We start from the raw sequence: 24695 nt of genomic DNA, 5'->3' as shown, positions 1-24695 counted from the left end.
AATGCCATTAAATCCAAATATAAAAAAACATGTAATTAATTTCTAAAGTACCTACTATACCTCCCTTCTGTTATTCCCTGTACAGTAAAACCTGGACTAAAAGAGGAATTGCATCACCAAGAATAAACCTGGCTCTGCTGAATGCAATTTGCTGATATGGGAACATGCTGACTGTGCCAACCTGGCTGTGCCATCAGTTCAATCCCTAACTTGACAGAATAGTGCTGCTTTAAGATGTGACCAATACAAGTCTATTGGCATTAAAATATTTTGCTCCATGAATAAGTATATTATACATACTGTTCTTGGCGCACACGCCGAAGTTTGCTCTGTAGATCAGCAATGTGCAAAGAGTGATTCTGCCAAGCGTTAGGATCAGATAGAACTGTTTTGGGTACACCTTGTACTTTGGTATCACTGGACCTGTTTTGCTGGTCACATCGCATTATGGACAGCCGCTGTAAAGAGATTAATACATGATTTTAAATTAGCAACATTATGAATATTCTGAATGATAAGAAAACAATTTGCACCTAACCTAGCTGTATGCATTAAATTGTTAGTAAAGGCTAACGCTAACTATTCTTAAAGCGGGGGTAAACCGCACCAATCTTATTTTATTCTTTTTAAACCCTGCAAGGTAAAGGCAAAACGTGCTAGTATGCATAACATACTAGCATATTATAAAAATGCTTATCTTAGAATGAAGCCCTCCAGCAGATCGTTGTCACTGCTGAGAGGGCTTCCATCCTTGCCTTGTCTTCCTTTTAGGTTTGTGTGCTCCGCCCATTTTATTGGCCACAGCACAATGAAATCATGCATGGGAGTCATGGACTGTGCCACGGGGTTCTAAAGGTATGCCGCCCTCTCAAAGCGAATATGTCGGTGACATCACCGGATGCATGCAGTTTGAATATCTCCTAAACAGTGCAGGTTTAGCAGATATTCGTGGTACCTACAGGTAAGCCTTATTAAAGGCTTAACTTACCTTTAGGTACAAGTGCAAAAAAAGAGTTTACTTCCACTTTAAAAATGTTCCCGCCAACCTCCTTCTACCTATCCTGAATACCCTGTATTAAAAATATCTGTGTACTTACCTTTATTTAATCCACTCCGGACATGTTATTAAACAGCTCCGACTCTCCTGTGTAAGCCCTTGTACACACGGTCGGACATTCCGACGGAAAATGTCAGACCGTGTTGTCGGATAATCCGACCATGTGTGGGCTCCATCGGACTGTTTCCGTCGGAATGTCCGACCAACAAAGTTTTAGAGCTGGGCTATAACATTTTCCGACAACATGATCCGATCGGACTTTGTCCGATCGTTTGTAGAGAATTACGATCAGACAAAGTGCCACGCATGCTCAGATCAAATTCCTAGACCAAAGCTATTGGCTACTAGCCTGAACATAGTCCCATTGTAACTAAATAACGTCAACACGTTCTGAACGATCGGATTTTCTGACAACTTTGTGCGACCGTGTGTATGCAACAGTTTCGGACAAAATCCGTCGGACAAAATCCGACAGATTTGGTTTTCAGAATGTCCGACCATGTGTACAAGGGCTAAGAGAGCACTTAACAACAGATTTCCCAGAGCCATGTTGTCACTCCTATGTTCCCATGGTCTATCCATTGTTGGCACTCTCTTCCCCCCCTCACGTGACTGAGCAGGATTAAAAATAGGTGCAACAGGTTCACAAATCTTTTTTTTATATAGGGTATGCAGGATAGATAGGAAGGGGAAGGGAACATTTTAAAGTATAGTTGGAGTAAGCCCTATCTTCCACTTCAACCCAAAAGCACCTACAGAAAAACAAATCTTGCTGTACAAAAAGTAAAGATAACTTATTTGGTAGTAAAGTCTAGTAGTTTCATGGCTGAGCTCCAAACTGGTAGGCTGACTATCTGATGTTTTAGAGCAGTTAAAATATGTAGATTTTCTATGGTTATGCCAAGAAATCAGACAAGTAAAATCTTGCTAAATAATGTGCTCTACAAGTACAAATGGCAGCTTCCACATGTGTAGAAAAAATATCTATTCTCTCTTTAAGAACTCTAGTCTCCAAAATGACCTTTACATACAATCTGGAAATGTTATCTCTACCGATATTGAGATTTTTTTAGTTTTGTATAGAGTATTGACCCCCCTTGCCAAAGTTTTACTGCTATCGCTTTCCCAACTAGGAGGATTCACACTCATGTTTTGTCCTGGTAACCACTGTAACAGTAAAGAAAGTGATTGAAATGCATTTTTTTTTCAATTCTTTATTTATTCACACTTCAAAATTGGTTATTATAGGTGGGCCACGCTGACGAAGTCCCGTAGGACGTAACGCGTACAGGGGAGGAGCTATTGTGCGGACGTCACCCGCAGTCATCTCTGTTGATACTACTTGTTCTGCCCATCGGCGTTTGTTTACACGCCGTTTTTACTTTACCGTCTGATTGGATTGCTGTTCCAGGGCTTTTATATGGCCACAAGATTTCATGTACTGTGGATTATCTGAATAAATGTACTTTATTGAGAACACTTAGATCGTGTTTCTTTTCCATTCACATCTACTTGTCCGTATCCTGGGTCATCTGGTATCATCCGGTTTTCCCACTTACCACCTCTATCCCATGTGTGGATACAAGCTTGTATGACCTTCTGTTAGCTTAGAGGTCCTTCCCATCTGGTAAGAATTTGGATTTGGTGGTGGAGGATCAGTCACTCAGACTACTCAGCAATTCTGAATTGTGTTTTCCCACACAAGGTGTTCCTACCTTTTCATTGCCGAGAACTGTTTGTTTTTACTGGTTTAAGGACTTATACATTGCGCTGCACTAGTTTTTATTTCATACATGTTTTTTGAGGTGTTGTGATTTGCCTTTAGTGTACAGCTTGCAATTTCTTTTACATTTGATTTGTGTGCGTTTTTATACTGAAGTGGTTAAGGCAAATAAAATAAGTAAAACATCCAGCATATGGATATGGATATTTTTGTCCTTACCTCCAGAGCATCATCCCTCTGCTTCAGGATGTCTCTCAGGTGAGCAGAGAGTAAATGGACCAGCTCTTCCAGGTCAGAGGTTGAGAGGTCACACAGTTCTGACCCAGGCAAAGACAATATTTTATGAGGGTCTTGTGTAATCTTCACATAAAGGGGAAGAAAATTGCTGGTGAGAAACATTATATCAAGTCTAGAAATAAAAGAGGAAATTATGGGATTATAAAATTGTAAAAAAGACAACCCAAATTCACCTCCTGAATTTTTTCAGCCAGCTTTGTCTGAAAATCCAAATTTAGACTCCTTATTGTACCAATTATTTCTTCTCGACCTTCACCCTATTGTATTAAAAAAAGAAAGAAAGAAAGAAAAAATGAATACCATTAGAGCATGAACATGTGTCTTTGTCAAAAATACAAATGTGGATAATCTTGCTCAGGAGTCAATAACGTTATCCATCTATGATGACGACAACATACGGTACTAGTTGTAAAAAAAAATTGCAAATCCAAAGAAGAACTATATAGATTCACACACTCTTCTCTTTTGCCCTGTACACACAGTCGGACATTCCAACTACAAAATCCGTCAGATTTTTTCTGATGGATTTTGGCCCAAACTTGTCTTGCACACACACGGTCGCACAAAGTTGTTGGAAAATCCGATCGTTCAGAATGCGGTGACGTAGAACACGTACGACAGGACTATAAAGAGGGCAGTAGCCAATAGCTTTCGTCTCATAATTTATTCTGAGCATGCATGGCACTTTGTCCGTCGGAATTGTTTACACATGATCGGAATTTAAGCGATTGGATTTTGTTGTTGGAAAATTTTAGATCCCGCTCTCAAACATTGTGTATCGGAAATTCAGACGAAAAAAGTCTGATGGAGCCCACACACGATTGGATTTTCCGACAAGATCCACTCGCACATTTTCCGTCAGAAAGTCCGACCGTGTGTACAGGGCATTATATTGGTTAAAAAAAACGTGAATACTGGAATTTTATCGACGTAAAAGGTTATTCACATGCTCTGGCTGTTTAAGGTCAGATCAAGCAATATTCATATGTTTTGTAAGGGTCTGTGTGTAATTTGCTTCTGTGTGTATTGCCGTCTGGGCTCTTGAGTTCTGCTAAGCCAGGGATCCTCAAACTACGGCCCTCCAGCTGTTGCAGAACTACACATCCCATGAGGCATTGTAAAACTCTGACATTCACAGACATGGCTAGGCATGATGGGAATTGTAGTTTCCGAACAACTGGAGGGCCGTAGTTTGAAGACCCCTGTGCTAAGCAGTTTCCGGGGACATGTGAATAAAAGACTACAAACTTAACTTCTTGATTAATAAATACAAAATATTAAAATGCAATAATTCATATTTACCAGAATGACAGAAAGCAAAATCTTTTTTTTTCCAATTAAATTTTTTATTCCACAGCACAACAAGAAAAACAAAACCACAAAATTTTCTTCTTTACATGTTAAAGCCTGATCATTGTATTCTCTAAAGGATAATACTAAGTATTGAGTTTAAATTGAAGCAATAGGGGATTCAATAAGCTGGCATATACCCAAAACTGTATGACCCTGAAACAGTTAGCATATGCATGTACTGTATATATTGGTTTCTAAATGTATGTAATCTTGTTACTCAGTTTTAATGAGTAAAAACTTAAAATGCCAACTCTCTAGGGGTGTCTGCTTCCCCCCCTATTTTCTTCCCTTTAATAGACCCCATTTCTTCTACCCCTTCCTCATCTTCGCTCCCTTATCCTGCCACCCCCTCTTTATGTCCCATTGCTTCCCTTCCCCCCTTATTTTTCTCATTCCTTATTTCAGCTACTCTCTTTCCATCTTTTCTTTTAGTCCTTCTTCTCACACTCTCTTTTCTTTTTCTCTTTCTTCTCCCTCTCTTTCTTCAAGATTTGGTATGTCATCACGGGGACAGTGACAACAGAAGAAACTTGTTGGTTGCTTAAGTTGCTACCCCCTTTTTTTCTAATTAATGTGACTAACCTTTCGCACCACCCCCTTTTTTTGTGTTATATTCAAGCAGTTTCCAGCTGATTCTTAGCTAAATGGAAAACAAATTTTTCAGCTGCTTTTATACCCCCTTCCATAGGTATGTAATAATTGCTCTTTGACAGATGAGTCTGCTTCCTTATGAACCTTACATATGCTTTATTCCTATGTATCCTACATATTCTCTGTATGATTTGCTACCCTTGGGCACTTTGGGCACTTTGTTCTCATGCCTCTTTCTACACTGTTTCAATATGCCACAATGCGACTGTTTACTCATCTGCCATAGCTCATTTAATATTTTGTCTATTGTCTCCATGATTGGTTGTACATCTATCTGTACCCATTTTTTTAATAAAAACTTTATGGAACTAACAACCTAAAATGCCTGCTAGTTGCCTCTTGCTCACAATAGGACTTTCATTTTTGTTAATTGATGCCAAAAATGTAATGGCATTTCTGAAATGAGGCAAATAATTTTTATGCCCCTTGCACTGATATCCCTTTTAATGTCTTGCAGCCTTAGATCTACAGATTAAAATTGCAGCTGTTATTGAGCCAGATATTAAGGGCCTCTTTACACTAATGTGTTGTGGTAATGCGTTTGTTACTACAACACACTTAAAATATGTTACTATGTTGAATGGCTGTCTATTTTCAATGGCACCCCAATTCATCTTTTTGCAGCGTGTTGTTATTAAAGGGATCACATCCGATTTTTGTCATGTTAGGATATATTGGAAGTTCCTTCATTTCAATGAGCTGCCCTAATGTTTGACATAATGCATGTTAATGTACTGTGCTGTTATGTGATGATCCATACTTGTTGATGATCTCTTAGCCTCTCTATTGCCTAATTGTATCCTAGTTGATGTAAGTGCATTATTTTAGCTTCAATAAACCTTTTTATTTTTAAACGTATGTTGCAATGAGTCTTCCCTATGTTTAAACCCCACAAGTCCAGCAGTGGCGTCAGCAGGGGGGGCTGACAGTGGCTGAAGCCCCAAGAGGGTCCCCAAAAAGCCCCGGGTCTCAGGTAGGCCCTGTTTTATTATTAGCCCCGAGCGCCGCTGCCCGCTCTGATGTTGAGCACTGCGGAGTGCGGCGGAGTCACATAGCAGGTCCCACCTTTTGGAGCCTGCAGCGTCTATGATGGACACCCCACTGGCCCAATGGCGGGACGTGTGACGTCCAGAAGGCGGGAATTACAATTCGGCCACTGCGCCACATCAATCCCCACTCGGCGCTCGGGTGGGCGGGTCTCCTCCTCTCCTCTGGCTGCCTCGCACACCATGGCTGAGCTGCTGCTGCAGGACACATGAAGTCTGTCTCCTGGTCAGGTAGGTCAGTGTGTGTATGTCAGGTAGGTAGGTCAGTGTATGTCAGTCAGTCAGGTAGGTAGGTAGGTCAGTGTATGTCAGGTAGGTCAGTGTAGGTTGGTCAGTGTATGTCAGGTAGGTCAGTGTATGTCAGGTAGGTAGGTCAATGTATGTCAGTCAGGTAGGTACAGTAGGTCAGTGTGTATATGTCAGGTAGGTAGTTCAGTGTAGGTAGGTCAGTGTATGTCAGGTAGATAGGTCAGTGTATGTATGTCAGGTAGGTCAGTGTGTGTATGTCAGGTAGGTGAGTTTAGTGGTCAGCATTGATGGGCACTGGTACGCCAGGCAACAACCAGCGAGTGAGCTTACCCCACCACACAACCACACAACTCTACCACCCGGCCAAAAAACCCCACACCACAAACAATCAAACAGTCTAAAATCATATCACAAATGGGCATTTTTTATTGAATGTATCAGAATGGTAAGGCTTAAAGTGAAAGATTGTTTTGTACTTTAAGGCTGGGTTCACACTGCTGCGGGGGGAGATCCGGATGTGATTCGCACCGCAAATCACATCCGATCTCCGTAGCGATGCGAGTTCAGCCATACAGATAGTATGGCTGAATTCGCAGCGCTCCCGCAGCAAACTCGCACGGGACCCTTTTTTTGGTCCGCAACAGAATCGGATCGCATGGGGGTTCACACCATGCGATCCGATTCCTGTGCGAGTCGGCAGATCGCACTGCGATATGCGGACGGATCTGGGGGTGTCATTAACATAACATTGACACTCCCAGCCGTCCGCATAGGGCAGTGAGAACTGCCAGCGGGAGGTGTGCGATGCGGGAAAACGCCGCGGATTCGCGGCGTTCCCGCATCGCAGCGGTGTGAACCCGGCCTAAGGGAGCTTTTTTCACCTTTTGATGCTAAACTTTTTTTTAAAAAATGGGTTTACGTAAATTGTTCACATAATATTAATACAAGATAAAGTTGGATTTGCATGTACACAAACTAGCAGAACAGCAACATTTTTGCAGGTTTACAATCAATAAAATTTCAGATGGCATTTTGTTTGTTCAAGTGAGGATATGATGCAGTAAACACAAATTACATCAAGAGTAACCAGCATAATTGATGGGATCTAAGAATTAATGTAGAAAGGAATTGTTTTTTAAATTTTCATAGTTTTTTTATTATTGTATACTTATGTTACTCCTTTTTATATAACAACTTTTATTATTATCAATTTATTTACACATTGTTAAAGCTTTTTTTCCCTCATGGTCGTTTTCCATAAAAAAATATACAATTCTGCAATAATAGATCACTTATAATAGCTACAACTACCGTAATACCCATTGTATTGATAGCTTGTTGGAGGGGAAGGCAAATCCTGCTCTATTCATTGGCATATCCATAATGTGTGCAGTGCCACACAGGTCCCAAAGAGGATGGGGCCTGCTGTGCGCTTACCACAGACATTTTGAGTATGGTGCCCCCGTGCAATATGCAAAGTGACAGCAGTGTGCTGGTTACTGGAAAGTTCTCTGCGTTGGAGCACCTGGCACTGAGAGGATGGTAGGCACAGGCAGCTTGGTACAGTATTACAAGGTGTCTTGTTGAATTGTTGGATGCCTCACAGCTTACTCATCAGAGATTTGCAGTCTTCCTATGATACATGGAAGAGACTTCCAGATATTACAGGGAGAAGAGCTCTAGCTCCACACAGTGCTCCAAGGCAGTGTCACAATAGTGAAGGGGCACATTGTCACTATGTGAAGAAAGATCTGTGCTGTACTCTAGGACACGTAGGTGAAGGATTTTTGTTTCTTTATCTTCACAGAGTGCCCTACTAGGATAATCATGAAATATAAGGGACACCTTCCAGTGCTGGGGGGAAACTTCACAACTAGCCACTGGCCACCAAAGCAGGGTAGGTATTTATGTATCAATGACAACTAATGCTGGTCTGCACACATACCTACACAGATGAGCACAGAGCAACCTGGAAGAGCTGAATTAATGTATAACACAGTTAAACTGAAGAAGTGGTTGATAAATACTTTATTCACAAGCCTGGTATGGAGGGTACTGGTTTGGGACAGAGAGGTTGAATCCCACGTCAAACTAAACTTTTATTGACTCATTATTATCTTAGGGTCAAAAGTCCCTGCTGAGTTTCTACCTATGGGGCATGTGGCACTACAATACTGTTTGTTTTATTTCTGCAGTGGAGCATAGACATAAACTCACTACTGTTCTATTTCCAACCTGGGCTGGTTCACCTCTCCTTAGACTTGGTGACCCCAGGCTCCCCTAGAGACACCATATTGATACCAGTCTTAGCAAGGGCACCCAATCAATATAGCACAGGATAGACCAGAAATCCTGGACTAAAGCAATCCAACAGACTCGGCCTCCAAAGTAATTGGGATTACAGATGTACACCACAACACCCAGCGAAGACCACATCCTTGTTTCGGAAAACTTGTCTGGACTTCAAGTCCTGTATGAAATCCTGTATGTAATTTATGGACACAAATACTGGAGCACATCAACTTGTTGGGAGAGTTTCATTTAACATTGTATTTGAATGATTCACTGAATGTATTGTTGGTATAGACATAATGCAATGTTTCAGAATTTGTGATTTATGATTATTTATATTCGTTACTTTTCTAGATATTTCTTTTTTCGTTTGGCCATAGCACTACTAATCACACTTGTTACATATTTACATTGGTGTGCACATAGCGGGGAGTACATATTGAGCAGCTTATGGGGTGTAATTATATACATGGTGCAGGTAAAACTTTATTTGTTTTTAATTTTGTTGCAATGTATATTAGGCCCCTTTCACACTGCCGTGACTTAAAAGTCGCGCAATTTTGCGGCCGAGATTTTGACACGATTTTTCCACTATTTCAGGAAATGGTCTTTGGACTTCAACTCACATCAAAGTCAGACCAAAGTAGTACAGGGACTATTTTGAAGTCGGTGCATCTTGAAGTCGCACAGATATGAATGGTTATCATTGGGAATCATGGGTACGACTTGTCATGCGACTCTAATGTCCAAAGTTGCAGGAAAAGTCACACAAGTGTGAAAGGGGCCTTAGTTAAATATTTTTAAATAAATATTGTTCTTGTTTAACCCTGTTTGCTGTGTTTTTGTAGTGCTGCATTCAAATTTACAAGATATGCTTTGTTACAGAAACACAACTTCAATACTGTATGGAGGAGAAAGTTACCTCAGTTCCCAGACAAGGAATGGGTGTTATCCTATTGTGTTGTATTGTGCATTGCAGTGTGCTGAGTTAAAGTACATATTACTGCAACATACAGGTGTGAAGGGTCCTCTGTGGTACTGACCCAAGCTTAGTCCTGACTAGGGCTGGGGAAAAAATTAACATAAATTTTGAATCGAGTTGAGAGGTCAAATCAATTCAAAATTTAAGCAAATCGATTTTTTTAGATTTTTTTTCACCACCTCGCCGGTCCTAAGGAGCTGCGGGCAGGAGTTTTTAGGCAAGGCCGCAGCTTTGGCCTAGTCCGCACGCCGTGAACTAGACCAATGTCGCGGCCTCACCTAAAAACTCCTGCCTGCAGCTCCCCAGGACCGGCGCTGACACCGCACCGGTCCAGAGGAGCTGCGGGCAGGAGTTTTTAGGCGAGGCCACGGCTTCGGCCTAGTCCGCGAGGCCGGACGCCGCGGACTAGGCCGAAGCCACGGCCTCGCCTTAAAACTCCTGCCCACAGCTCCTCAGGACTGGCGCGGTGTCCATCATTAAAAAAAACTCGATTTGAATCGTGAATCGAGTTTATTTTTTTATTTTTATTTTTATCGCCCAGCTCTAGTCCTGACTTCATCTGCTTGTCTGAACGGAGTTAAACAGAATTTATTGGTGCTTTTAATTACCTGAACAGCAGCTCCTAATATGAGGGAAATCAGCTTTTCCATTTCTTGTAGGGAAACATCTAGAAAAGAGATTGTAAAGGATTTCTAGTGTAAATAGTTCTGGGCAGTGTAGCATGTCACAAATTATATCACAAAAAAACAGAAACAATTTCTTTGAAATGTAAGTGGTTAGCAACAAATAACCTACAAGGGTTTTCAAAATTCTAAAATGTTAGTTACACTCAAGAATAAACTTTTTTTAGACATTATTTTATTATCAACCTTTTATTAGCAGTGTCACCAAATATAAGCTTGACAAGGCATTAGGATGCTCATTGTGAGTGTGCCAATGTTTTTGGAATCTAAACGTTATTGTAATGATCAGTCTAAGGCCGTCCATACTTGGAGAAATTTGCTCAATTCCCCCATCAACACTGACTTCCATCATCCAATCACATGCAAGGAACAAAGTTTTTTACATTTTCCCTGCATGTGATTGGGTATTCTTTCCCAAATGAAGCTTTACCTCACTGACTAAGCTTTGCAAAGTGCACAGTCTATTTACCTTTAGTAAATCAACCCCAATATTACACATATCTGCATATTCGACCTAGACTCATAATCAACTCTTGCAGTTAGATATTCCAATATTCTTAAGCACCATGCATACAAACTAAAAGTCATCATCTGCAACAGAGTATACGCTGTCTATCTCCCTTCCATTTTAATAAAAATAGTATACACAACATGCTGCTGCTGTCTAACTGCTGTCTCAAAGAGAACCGTATACTTAACATTAGAAGAGAGTTAAAGTGGTTGTAAACTCTCCCCCACAACTAGGGATGAGCCGAACACCCCCCGGTTCGGTTCGCACCAGAACATTCGAACGGACCCCAAATTCGTACGAACGTTAGAACCCCATTGAAGTCTATGGGACTCGAACGTTCGAAATTAAAAGTGCTAATTTTAACGGCTAATATGCAAGATACTGTCCTAAAAAGGGTTTGGGGACCTGGCTCCTGCCCCAGGGGACATGGGTCAATGCCTAAAATGTTTTTAGAAATGGCCATTTTGGCGGGAGCACTGATTTTAATGACGATTAAAGTGAAAAAAAAGTGAAATATTCCTTTAAATATGGTGCCTGGGGGGTGTCTGTAGTATGCCTGTGAAGTGCCACGTGTTTCCCGTGTTTAGAACAGTCCCTGCACAAAATGACATTAAACGGAAATAACACCATTTAAAACTGCTTGCGGTTTTAATGTTATATCTGGTTCCTGCAATATGGTTGAAAATCATTGAGAAAAATGGCATGGGTAGCCCTCCCTGCCCATTACCAGCCTATGTGGGTCTTGTAGGCATATTAAGGGGAACCCTGTACCCATATTTAAAAAGGAAATGCGTGTGGCCCCCAGGCCCTATATACTCAGAACAGCAGTATACAGGCGGTGCAAACAAGACAGGGACTGTGTAGGTTTGTTGTGTTAAGTTGAATCTGTTTGTAATTTTCAACTGGTACATTTTTAAAGTGTAGCTCCAGTCAAAAAAACTATTTTTAAGCTTTTTGGAAAACATAGGGAAGGGCTATGGCCCCTTGTTTTGTCGTCCATCTTTTTTCATCTCACTTGCTGTTGTCTCCTTTCGTTTGCAAGTAGGAGATGTTTGTAAGTTGGATGTTTGAAAGTAGGGGCCTGCCCTATATGCTCTGCAGAAATGGCGGAACAAGGTGTTGGTTTTGCCACAACATTGTAAGCCCTCAAAGTGACTCTTGGTGGGCGCTGGAGCGCCCTGCTGTGAACGATTATATCAAGAATTGTAATTACATGCCATTGTTGAACAGTGGTAGAAAAATTTACCTTTGGTGGTTGTGGTGCTGGTGCCACAACACTATAAGTCCTCACCGTTACTCTGGGTGGGCACAGGAAGGGGCCCTCCTGTGAAATATTATATCAAGAATTGTAATTACATATCCCTGTTAAACAGGGGCAGAAAAATTTGGCCTTAGGCACTGGTGCTGGTGCCACCACACTGCAACCTCTCCCATATACTCTAGTTTTATTGCAGGAATTAGCCCTGCTGCAAAGTATTGCATCAAAAATTGTAATTAAATGCCCCTGTTAAACAGGGGCAGAAAAATTGGGCCTTAGGCACTGGTGCTGGTGCCACGACACTGCAACCTCTCCCATATACTCTTGTTTGATTGCAGGAATTAGCCCTGCTGCAAAGCATTGCATCAAAAATTGTACTTAAACGCCCCTGTTAAACAGGGGCAGAAAAATTGGGCTGATGGCATCACCCAGAACCAGAAATGTTCTTCCAACATATCAGCGGAGGAGGAAGAGGATAGACAATCAACATAACAGGACAGTCACTCAGCATCAGCATAGGCAGTCTTGAAGGGATGTGATATTTCAAAACAAATTATTCTGTTACATCAGCTTCAGGTGCTTGGTAGCTGTGGGTGATCCAAGACTGATTCATCTTGATGAAGGTCAGTCGATCAACTGATTCGGTGGACAGGCGCACCCTGTGATCGGTAACAAAGCCACCAGCAGCACTGAAGGTGCGTTCCGAAAGAACGCTGGATGCAGGACAGGCCAGTAGCTCAATTGCATACTGTGCAAGCTCTGGCCAGTGATCCATCCTCAAGACCCAGTAAGCCAGAGGATTTTCGGTGGGAAAGGTGTCCAAGTCTGACCTTGCCCCTAGGTATTCCTGCACCATGTAAATCAGACGCTGGCGATGGGTGCTGGAACCGATCATACCTTGGGGCTGCGGACTAAAAAATTGTCTGAAAGCATCAGTCAGACGGCCACCTTCTCCACCGCTCCTTCTGACCGATGCTTCAGCAACACGTTGTCCAGGACCAGGAGTTTGTAACCTCCCAGTCTCTGGGAACGCGTTGCACAGAGCTTTCTGCAAGGCCTCCCGGAGATGTCTCATCCTCTGCTCCCTCTGCGATGGCAAGATAAGGTCGGCAACCTTACCCTTGTACCGTGGATCAAGGAGAGTGGCCAGCCAGTAATGGTCCCTCTCCTTGATCCGAAGAATACGAGGATCCTTCCGCAGGCTTTGCAGGATCAGGGAGGCCATGCAGCGTAGGTTAGCTGAGGCATTCGGTCCGGAGTCCTCTGGGTCACTAAGGACAACATGATCCGCAGCTACCTCCTCCCAGCCATGTACAAGTCCACGTGTTTCTTGGGACTGTAAATCATCCCTACAAGACTGCTGCTGCTGCTGATGCTGAGTGCCAGCCTCCACCTCCATGCTGACACAATCATCCTCCTCCTCCTCTTCCTCCTCCTCATCCTCTTCCTGTGTGATGTGTGGCACAGCAGGAACACTGTCTGGATAAAGGGGGCCTTGAGAGGCAAGGAAGTCCTCCTCTTCCTGCCTCTGTTCTGCCTCAAGTGCACTGTCCATTATTCCATGCAGCGTATGCTCCAAGAGGTAGACAAGAGGTACAGTGTCACTGATGCATGCACTGTCACTGCTCACCATCCTTGTGGCCTCCTCAAACAGTGACAGGACAGTGCATGCATCCCTGATCATGCCCCACTGGCGTGGTGAGAAAAAACTGAGCTCCCCTGACCCTGTCCTGGTGCCATAGTCGCACAGGTACTCATTGATGGCCCTCTGCTGCATGTGCAGCTGCTGCAGCATGGCCAACGTTGAGTTCCACCTGGTGGGCATGTCACATATAAGGCGGTTCTTGGGCAGGTTCAACTCCTTTTGGAGCTCAGCCAGCCGAGCACAGGCATTAAATGATCGGCGGAAATGCACACAGACTTTCCTGGCCTGCTTCAGGACATCCTGTAAGCCCGGGTACCTGCCCAAGAACCGCTGCATCACCAGGTTAAGGACGTGAGCTACACAGGGCACATGGGTCAGTTGTCCCTGTGCTCACGGAAGGGGGCCGAGTCTACCAACTGAAAAGGCAGCAGTTGAAGTGCTAGCAATTTAGCCAAGCTAGCATTCAACCGCTGGGCATGTGGATGGCTGGGAGTGAACTTCTTTCGCCGGTCCAGCAGCTGGGGCAGGGACATTTGCCTGCTATAATCGGACGTGGGTGTACCGCTAGCAGAGTTCCCGGAAGCACTTGGCTGTGACACACCTAATTCTACACCTTCATTCCTCTCAGAGCAGGTTTCAGAGAGGACTGAAGGTCTAGTGGGGTTGGAGATGCCAGCTGATGAGGAGCAAGGAGAGGTCCGCTTTGTTCTTTGGTGTGGGTCTTTGAGGTACGCTTGCCAACGAGCTGCATGGCAGGTCAACATATGTCTGGTCAAGCATGTGGTGCCCAAGCGGCTGATGTTTTGGCCACGCGAGATACGCTTGAGACATATGTTGCAAATAGCAGCGGTGCGATCTGATGCACTCGTCTCAAAAAAGGCCCACACCAAAGAACTTTTAGAATAACGCGCAGAGGCAGCGCCCTGCACAGGCGGAGCTCTGCGGTGTGATTCAGTCGGTGTGCTGCCCCTAAGCTGGCCCCCGGAGGGCATCCTGCCTCGTTGGACATGTGCCTCCTCCTCCTCCTCCTCTCTCCTTCCAGGCACCCACGTGGAGTCAGTGCCCTCATCATCCCCTCCCTCTTCATCGCTGTAGTAAACCTGGCAGTATGCTGCAGCTTGTGGAACATGACTGCCAGATTGCTGTCCTTCTTGAGCATCCCCTCTCTCTGCGCTCACGCTACTGCCTTCCTCTAGCTGAGTGTCATCATCAGAGCCCACAAAACACTGGGCATCCTCCTGGAGCATGTACCCAACACTGTGCTCAAAGAGTTCAGGAGACTCCTCAGGAGGACGTGGTGGGTCTAGGGAAGGAGTCACTGATGATGACATTGAGAGGAGGGAAGACTATGCGTTGGCAGCTGCTTTGCTAGTACCCTGAGACTGGGTGAGAGAGGATGAGGAGGATGAAGAGGGCTTGGTCATCCACTCTACCAAGTCGTTGGCATGTTGCGGCTCAACATGTCCAGCTGCCGAAAAGAAGGACAAGCGTGTCCCATGGCCAAGTGCTGATGACAATGCACCGCGTCCACGACCAGCACTGTTGTCTCTAGACACAGAGCCTGCTTGCCCTCTTTTATCGGCTCGCGGCTGTCTGCCTCTTCTTGCTGGCCTTCCAGACATGGTAATGGCCTGAAGGGAGTTGGGTAAAAAAGCAGTTGGGTAGTGTATATTGTGCTAGAGGCACACAACACCCACTAACTCCTGCAAATGCCTTTATTATAGAACACCAGAGATAAAGGGGTATATACAGATGTATACTGTGCTGTGCTGGAGGCACACACAACTTTCAATAACTCCTGCAGATGGCAAGTGGGCTCAAATAGAGAACAGCTATGTAGGTGGATATAGCGGTATGTACTGGGTACAGAGCACGCAGACAGCACGCACTAGCTCCTAACACTACTGACTGCAAGCTCTATTATAAAAGATAGATCACTAGCTATATAGGTGAGGTGAATATAGCGGTGTATACTGCGGTCACGGCACGCAGACAACAACCACTACACAACAGCAAGATCGAAAATCGTCCAAAAACGATCGGTGTGTACTGTGTTGAAGGTACACAGAACACCCACTGCTTCAGACGCCAACACACTACACAAGGCCACCGCACTGGCGGCCTTATATAGTGTGGGGCGTGCACTACAAAGCCTGAGCTATGATTGGCCACAGGCATCCTTACTTATAATATAATTAATATAATATAATTAATTATAATATTATAATGGGCTAAATGAAAAGAAGCATCAGAGTGGGAGAGTGTACTTCCTCTTTAAGATAGTGGCACCAGTCCAGGTACGGAGAGCCATGGGTCCCAAAATTTGACACAACTATTTGGAGAACCCCTACATTGGAAAATTAAGCAATCCCTAAAAAGAAAAGTATTAACCTGGATACGCCACTACTCCAATATAACTAATTGAGAGAATCCTTGCGTAGGCAAAACTAAGGCCGCGTACACACGGGCGGACTGTTCGCCCAACTTTGTCCGCTGAACAGTGTTTGGGCGGACAGTCCGCTCGTGTGTGGGCTTTCAGCGGACAGTTTCAGCGGACAGTTTGACGGACAAGGTTTTTCGGAAATTCCGTAAAACTGTCCGCTGAAACCTTGTTTCAGCGAACAGTCCGCTCGTGTGTAGGCTTGTTCGTCAAACAAAGTTGCGCGCATGCTCAGAAAGGATTTTCACGCCGAAAGCTATAATGCAGTGTATAGGACGTCGTATTTTTCGTCCCGTCGTACGTGCCGTTCACGTCATCGCGCACGGTTTCAGCAAACTGTTCGTTCGTCGTGTGTGGGCATGTCCGTCCATGCTAATTTTGAGCGGACTGTTTGCTGAAACTGTTGGACGGACAAAGTTGGGCGAACAGTCCGCCCGTGTGTACGCGGCCTAAGTGAAAATGTACTTTACAAGGTAAACATGCTCCACTCCTTTATTCAATTTCAAAGGTATTCATGCCCATTGTTAGTTTCCATGTTTCATTGTCATGGAACATTGAGTCACAATTCATTTAATTTCTTTTCTTATTTACACCGATTTATAGGAATTAACCATACTTTTAAATGTCAAAGTGAAAACACATTTGCAAAGTTATCCGTTTTCACTTGTTTGCTTTTTTTAAAGGTTGTGTCCCGATTCAAGCATGTCAAACTCAGAGGAAAGAGTGGGCTGAACTTAGAAGACTGAATTTTCAAGGGGACAGCATAATGTCCACTACGCCTATCTAATTCCAGAAAAAGTTCCAGAAACAATTGCAATGTACCATATTTATTCCCAGAGACAGGGCCAGAAAACATTTCCTGTAATATTTAGCCAGAGAATGATGTAAGAAAAAGTATTGGAGAACAGCTGGGAGTTCATTGCTTTTCTTTTTTTTTTCCCACCAACATTCTCAACAAAACAGAATGTAAGGAGAAATCCAAACTTTTAAGGTTGTCAGTAGAACAGACACAAATGAGTGAAGAAACCTGTTTCGATGACAATTGTACAAGAAGGGAATTACCCTCACTTTGAGGAGATTTCTACTCACTTCCAGTTGCCTCACTGGGAAAGGAACTGTTGGGGATCTTTCAAATGGGACACAGATGGCATAACACTAATTTGATAGGGGTTTTAAACATTTCCTACTCTTCCCTACTCCTACCTAATCTAAAACAAAAAAAAACCTTTATGTATATAAAAATATGTTTTTCTTTCTGTTAGATTGTTACTTATTTTGTGTTTAAAACTAACTGTCCAGGGCCCTTTGCGTACAATAATTAGAATTGAATACACTAGTGGCATTTAGACATATTCATCATCCGTTTTAGCAGGATAGTTGTAACCTAATGCCACGTACACACGGTCGAACTGTATGACGTACTTAGTCTGGCGTACTTTCCGCCAGACTGTCCGTCGGACTTTCCGAACGGGCTACTTGCCCACACACGGCACTTTTTCAGCGGACTAATACGGCGTACTAAGTCCGCCGTACTATCCGCCCTACTTTTGAAATGAACGGACTCGCCCACACACGCGGAGGAAAGTCCGCTCATTTCGAGCACGTCTCCAGGTAGGCGGGGCCCGCGAAGGAGACGTTGCTGGCCCCGCCGCCTGGTATGGACTTAAAGGGGAACCCCAACGCCGAAAAAAATCGGCGTGGGGGTACCCCCCAAGTCCACAGCAGACCCTTGTTCGAGCACGCTACCCGGCCGGCCAGGAAAGGGGGGCGAGCGAGCGCCCCCCCCCCTGAGCCGTACCAGGCTGCGTGCCCTCAACATGGGGGGTGCCTTGGGTAAGGGGGGGCTGCGCGGCCCCCCCACCCCAAAGCACCTTGTCCCCATGTTGATGAGGACAAGGGCCTCTTCCCGACAACCCTGGCCGTTGGTTGTCGGGGTCTGCGGGCGCGGGGCTTATCGGAATCCGGGAGCCCCCTTTAATAAGGGGGCCCCCGGATACCGGCCCCCCACCCTATGTGAATGAGTATGGGGTACAATATACCCCTACCCATTCACCCGTAAAATAAAAGTACAAAAAAAAACACAACACACGAGATAAAATACTTTATTGCACAGCTCCGGGGGTCTTCCGTCTTCCGGGGTCTTCTCGCCGGACTCCTCCGCTATCTTCTTGTAGCTCTTTTGCTAGCGGAGGAGTCTGGCTTTCTTCCGCGCCGCCGGCCTCTTCTCCCGACTTCGGGGGTCTTGTCCCCCTCTTCGGTTCTTCTGGCGGGCCACCGCGCCTTCTTATAGCTCTTTTACAGGCGGTGGCCCGGTCTTCTGTCGCCACCGCCACCGCCGCCGCCGCCGCCTTCCATTCTTCTTCTTCTTCTTCTCCTGGAGATGTTGATTCGACGCTCTCTCCGGCCACAATGCCAGGGACGCGCTGCGTGGCCACTTATATAGGGACAAGGGGCGGTGTCACATGGCTTTATGTCACATGGGTTGGTGTCACATGGTGACCCCGCCCCCTTACGATGTCATAGTCCCCATGTGACATCAACCCATGTGACCAACCCATGTGACATAAAGCCATGTGACACCGCCCCTTGTCCCTATATAAGTGGCCGCGCAGCACGGCCCTGGCATTGTGGTCGGAGAGAGCGTCGAGTCAACATCTCCTGGAGAAGAAGGACAAGAAGAAGAAGAAGAAGAACGGAAGGCCGCGGCGGCGGCGGCGACAGAAGACCGGGCCACCGCCTGTAAAAGAGCTATAAGAAGGCGCGGTGGCCCGGCAGAAGAACCGAAGAGGGGGACAAGACCCCCGAAGTTGGGAGAAGAGGCCGGCGGCGAGGAAGAAAGCTGGGCTCCTCCGCTAGCAAAAGAGCTACAAGAAGATAGCGGAGGAGTCCGGCGAGAAGACCCCCGAAGACGGAAGACCCCCGGAGCTGTGCAATAAAGTATTTTATCTCGTGTGTTGTGTTTTTTTTTTTGTACTTTTATTTTACAGGTGAATGGGTAGGGGTACATTGTACCCCATACTCATTCACATAGGGTGGGGGGCCGGTATCCGGGGACCCCCTTATTAAAGGGGGCTCCCGGATTCCGATAAGCCCCCTGCCCGCAGACCCCGACAACCAACGGCCAGGGTTGTCGGGAAGAGGCCCTTGTCCTCATCAACATGGGGACAAGGTGCTTTGGGGTGGGGGGGCCGCGCGGCCCCCCTTCCCCAAGGCACCCCCCATGTTGAGGGCACGCGGCCTGGTACGGCTCAGGAGGGGGGGCGCTTGCTCGCCCCCCTTTCCTCGCCGGCCGGGTAGCATGCTCGGACAAGGGTCTGTTGTGGACTTGGGGGGGACCCCCACGCCGATTTTTTTCGGCGTTGGGGTTCCCCTTTAAGTTCATACCAGGCGGCGGGGCCAGCGACGTCTCCTTCGCGGGCCCCGCCTACCTGGATACCCGCTCGAAATGAGCGGACCTTTGTCCGGGCGGGAAAAGTCCGCTCATTTCAAAAGTACGGCGGACTGGCATACACACGGCCGGATTGTCCGCCGAAATGCGAGTACGACGGACAGAATTTCGAAAAATCCGAAATTCTTAGTACGCCGGACTGCACGCTGAAAAAGTCAGCTGAAGCCCACACACGAGCGGACTGTCCGCTGAAATGTGTTTCGGCGGACTAAGTACGCCATACAGTCCGCTCGTGTGTACGCGGCATAAGTCACCGTTTGAAGGTACATCAGGCATGCAGAACAGATACAGTATTTATAAAAGCATTAAAAGGTTGGCTCACCTGACACTGGATCCTGGACTATAAGGTGTGTGTCTGGGAGTGGCATCAATATCATCTGATGGAGCAAATCCTGAAACATGATGTAATTTAATCAGTCGTGTGGTCCATTCACACAAGTACAAAAGTGAATATAACACCACAACAAAGGTTGGGTATAAGAATAAAGCAATCTGTATATTGCCTAATAAATAAATTGACACTATATTGTCAAAAGTAGCGGGATGCCTTTACACACACATGAACTTTAATGGCATCCCAGTCTTAAGCTGGATACACCCTATACAACTTTTGTTGTAAGATTTCCTTTAAATTTACCTTCAATTATGTAGTGCAAGGGCCTGCCTGATTGCATACAAATTGAAAGTGTTTAGGTTTGACCTCATATTATTGACCTCATATTATTGGTAAATCTAAAAGGAAAAAATATATAAAGAAAATTGTATAGTGTGTATGCAGCTTTAGTCTGTAGGGTTCAATATTGAGTTGGCCCACCCTCCGCAGCTATAACAACGTAAATTCTTCTGGGAAGGCTATCCACAAGGTTTAGGAGTGTGTCTATGGTAATCTTTGACCATTCTTCCAGAAGCCTATTTGTCAGGACAGGCAATGATGTTGGATGAGAAGGCTTGGTTCGCAGTCTCCACTTTAATTCATCCCAAAGGTATTCTAATCGTAGAATTGATGCATCTCGATGCAGCCTTGCATGATTCAGAGAGCGGCCGCATCAATTGCATTGATGATGTCATCCTGGCTCCCCCTGCCTTATCTGGGACAGCTCTGCCAGTACCCTCCTCCTTCCAGGCTGCCCGAAGGGCACATGCCTGTGACAAGCGATGGAAGATGGGAGATAATAAGGTAGAGGCATTGGTTTACATTAACCTTTACACATGTAGGAAGGAATTAAACAGAGGGACTGACAGTGATATGTTTAACTTTAGAGTGGCAGTACTGTCCCAGAGAGGCAGGGGGTCTCCTGGGAATGCAGGGGATCTGTATAATGTAAATCAACTTTATAATGTAAATGGACTATGTAATGTAAAATGGGGGGGGGGGGGGCTGTATAATGTAAAATGGACTGTGTAATGTAAATGGGCTGAACCATGTAAATGGGGGGGGGGGGGGGGTTGTGTAGTGTAAAGGGGCTGTATCATGTAAATGGTAATGTAAAATGGGCTGTGTAATGGTCTGTATCATGCAAATGTGTAAATGGGGGGGGGGGGGGGGGGGGGGGGTGAGGGGGCTGTGTAATGTAAAATGGGCTGTATCATGTAAATAGGGGGGGGGGGCTGTATAATGTAAAATGGGCTGTGCCGTTTAGTATTTACTGTTCTAAATAAATACTGTTGCTGTCTGTTGTGTTCAGACTTTGCTACATGCAGGGATTGTCTTTTTTTTTCTTTTTTTTAAGAACGGATAAAAGGAAAAAAAAGTTAGTTCTTCTGATTGCTTGAATTTTTTTATAAAAAGCATGGGCAATAATCGTGAAGCATCCTGAATCATTGGCAGGATAATCAAATTGAATCTTGAGACCGGTGAAGATGCACACCTCTAGTGTAAAGGCAGGTGTCCCAATATAGTGTAGCTATCTGGATTGAATTATCCCAACAGAAGCTACTAGACAGCTATATGTATACAGTAACAGGCTCCTTGATCTGTCACCACAAACATAATGTCTTGGCATCAATTCCAAGATCCATAGGATTGCAAAGGTCCATCCTATACTTTGTACTTTAAAAATAATCTGCTATTGTCTATGGTACTTTGTACTATAAACACATATTACTTACTGTACTTAAAGTATGTTGAAAATTCAGTAAAATATGTATTGGAAGTAAAAATGACTGATGTTGATAAACTAATTCTAACAAAGCTCTTCACAGCTCAATGCCATAAAGGTTTTTCCTTCAATGTAAATATCTTATAGTTTTAAAACATATGTCTGTATTTGATCCAATCATAGATATCACAATCAACAATATTCATAATTACAGAATTGCAAAAACTGATATCATTTTAGTGAGTCTGCAGTATAGGGCTATGATACACCAGGGTGCTGGTAAGGAGTTACCTGGTAGTATGATCGTAATCTCAGTTTGAGGCTGTGCAGATCCACATTTCCATGGTATGAGCGTGAATCACTAACAAAAAGGAAGAATATAGCTGTTTCAGTCAATGTACATGCACATTATTTTAGTTAAACCCATTACATGTGTTTGAATATTAGAAAAGTACACAATATCCTACCTTGATCATTTTGGTGCCATTTATACTCACTACTTGGTGAAATTAGTAAGTTAAAGGCTGAATAGATGCTTTCCAGCAGACTAGGTGCAACTGAATCAGCCCTTTGGACATTCCGATCGTGTGTGGGCTAATCCGATAATTTTTCATTAAAAAAATCAGACGGACCTAGAAATAGAACATGTTTCAAATCTGTTCGATGGACTCAATTCCTATAGGGAAAACCATTCGTCTGTATGTTGGTCCGACGGACCAAATACAACACAAGGGAACCTATTAGGCTACTAGCTATTGAACTTTCTTTTTTAGTCCCGTCTTACGTCATCACTTTCAAAAGGAGTCTGTTCATGTGTGGGCAAGTCAGTTCGTTCGGAAGTCGTTCGGAACTCTGCCGTAAGTCCATTGGGAAGACCGTCGGACCTAGTCTGCTGGAAAGTCCAGTCGTGTGTACGTGGCATTAGAGTAGTAGGAAATAAAACTTTCTTTCACTAAATGAACAGGCAACTTCAGGACAGGAAGACAGCAAGAGAATGACAAAATTGTAACCTTTCCAGACTTTTACTAAAACTAAAAAGACATTTTGACTGGAGTGTTGCTTTAAATGGAATTAGTCACTGTTTGTGCTTATGGATTGTATGTTTCTGTACTTTAAGAGAGGGTAATCTACTTATGAATTGTAATTGTATATTGTATTTCTAATTGTAACTTTTTAGTATTTGATTTGATTTCTGGATCATTTGCATGCATGCACAGTATAGCTTTTGTTGATGCTGACCATAGACTTTGCTTGATACTGTAAGTGTGACACCATGAATTAGAGCTAGGTCATGTGGTGATGAATAATGATCTGCGGGCAGTAGAATGTAGTTACCATAAGCCTTCCTTTTTCCTTTATTTTAAGTTTTATGATTACTGTTTAATCAAACCTGTTGTACCAGTAAATACAACCCAAGACTGATGAGAAATAAAATTAAATTAAAGATATGCTATACTGATTATGGTTTCAAATTGTAATCCATTTTTATACTAATTTTTACATGTCTGAATGGAATTTCCATTCTCTTAGATTTTGGACAGATATGATTAGAATATTTAAAGGTAGTGCAAACCCTTAAATGTGGCTCTTCTGTATATATAGAGCTCCTGCTCAATACTCGCAAAAAAGTTCCTATCCAAAGGAGGAGGGAGGCAGAGCAGCAAGACTGAAGAGGCAAGTTTACTGCCACAATGCTGGGCTGGGGTTTTTTATTTTGCTTCCACTCACTGACCTTAACAATTAGGGCTCATTTTATCCCACCGACACTAATAACTGGTACTTTTTTTTTCTAGCACTGACACTGATTGGCGCTTATTTTACTACAATTGACACCAACAATTGGCATTCATTTTACTACCACTGGCACCAATGATTCAGACTAATGTAGCACCTTCTAGTGTGCTACTAGTGTTGGTGTAGGTAAATTTAAGCTTATGACTCATGGTAGGTTATGTGAGTATGTAATTGGGTCAGGGTAATTTCAGGTCAGGCTAGGTGACTGTACAGATGCAGGTCTCTGATACCTCCCCCTGGATCTAGAAGTTTGTAGAAGCTTCTGGAAGTTAGTGGGCGGAGGCCAGGAGGTTCTGATCTGCATACTTGAGGGAACTTGACCAATCACCAGGCAGAATGGCCTGGCAGGGTGGCTAGGTCAGCCCTTTAAATATGGTGGAGCCATGCCAACAGGGGAGTCAGGTGGAAGATGGAGTGCTGATGAGGCTGTTGGTGGCCTAGGAGAGGTCCCCTGGGTCTAGGGGGGGCTATGCCTCCAGGCTGGGTGGGAAAGATCTTTTCAGCGTCCAGTTTGAGGAGGAATCTTGCCTAAAAGCAGCAGGGAGTAAGAAAGACAGAATGAGTACATCAGCACACCCAGAGATTCACAAGGGGAGAAACTGCCACAAGCTTTCAAAGGACAGCGCTGTGCTTAAACCTTTTTGTCCCTTGTCCTGGGAGATCTTTGAAGCAGCCAGGTAGGCTGGTAGACAAGCAGCCAGGAGGGCTGGTAGTACCTGCAGGCACTGGAGCTGGGAGCAGTTCTACAGAGGAGAGGAGATACTCCTGCATGCGGTTTTGCAACATTTTATGCTATTTTCCAGAGGAGACTTATGCCGCGTACACGCGATCGGAATTTGGCCCAGCAAAAGACAGATGAGAGATTTTCATCAGAAAATGCGACCGTGTGTATGCTCCATCAGAATTTAGCTGGCCAAATTCCCGCCAGCAAAAGGTTGAGAGCATTTTCTCAATTTTTCAGACGGAAAAACTTTCTATTGGAAATTCCGATCGTGTGTATGCAATTCCGACGCGCAAAAACTCACGCATTCTCAGATTCAACTACGAGATGGATGTTATTGGCTACTGGGTATTGAACTTCCTTTTTCTAGTCCCGTCATACGTGTTGTACTTCACCACGTTCTTGACGGTTGGAATTTGGTGTGACCGTGTGTATGCAAGACAGCT

General features: G+C 44.4%; 1 protein-coding gene across 2 annotated transcripts in view; it reads right to left on the bottom strand.

The window, feature by feature from the left end:
• LOC143932110 (uncharacterized) overlaps positions 1–24695 on the bottom strand; it is a 145895-nt gene that overhangs the window by 73636 nt on the left and 47564 nt on the right. For both annotated transcript variants that reach the window (XM_077455807.1, XM_077455808.1), the window contains exons 3-8: positions 22026–22095; positions 19958–20027; positions 10259–10317; positions 3251–3334; positions 3000–3140; positions 301–458 (exon numbers count right to left, since the gene is read on the bottom strand). In XM_077455807.1, the coding sequence (XP_077311933.1) occupies positions 301–458; positions 3000–3140; positions 3251–3334; positions 10259–10317; positions 19958–20027; positions 22026–22095 (582 nt within the window). The remainder of the gene's footprint in view (positions 1–300; positions 459–2999; positions 3141–3250; positions 3335–10258; positions 10318–19957; positions 20028–22025; positions 22096–24695) is intronic.

Source organism: Lithobates pipiens, unplaced genomic scaffold, assembly GCF_037356315.1.
Source record: "Lithobates pipiens isolate NorthernLeopardFrog02 unplaced genomic scaffold, aLitPip1_a1.2 Scaffold_10, whole genome shotgun sequence".
NCBI lineage: Eukaryota > Metazoa > Chordata > Amphibia > Anura > Ranidae > Lithobates > Lithobates pipiens.
This window is presented reverse-complemented; position numbering and strand designations above follow the sequence as displayed.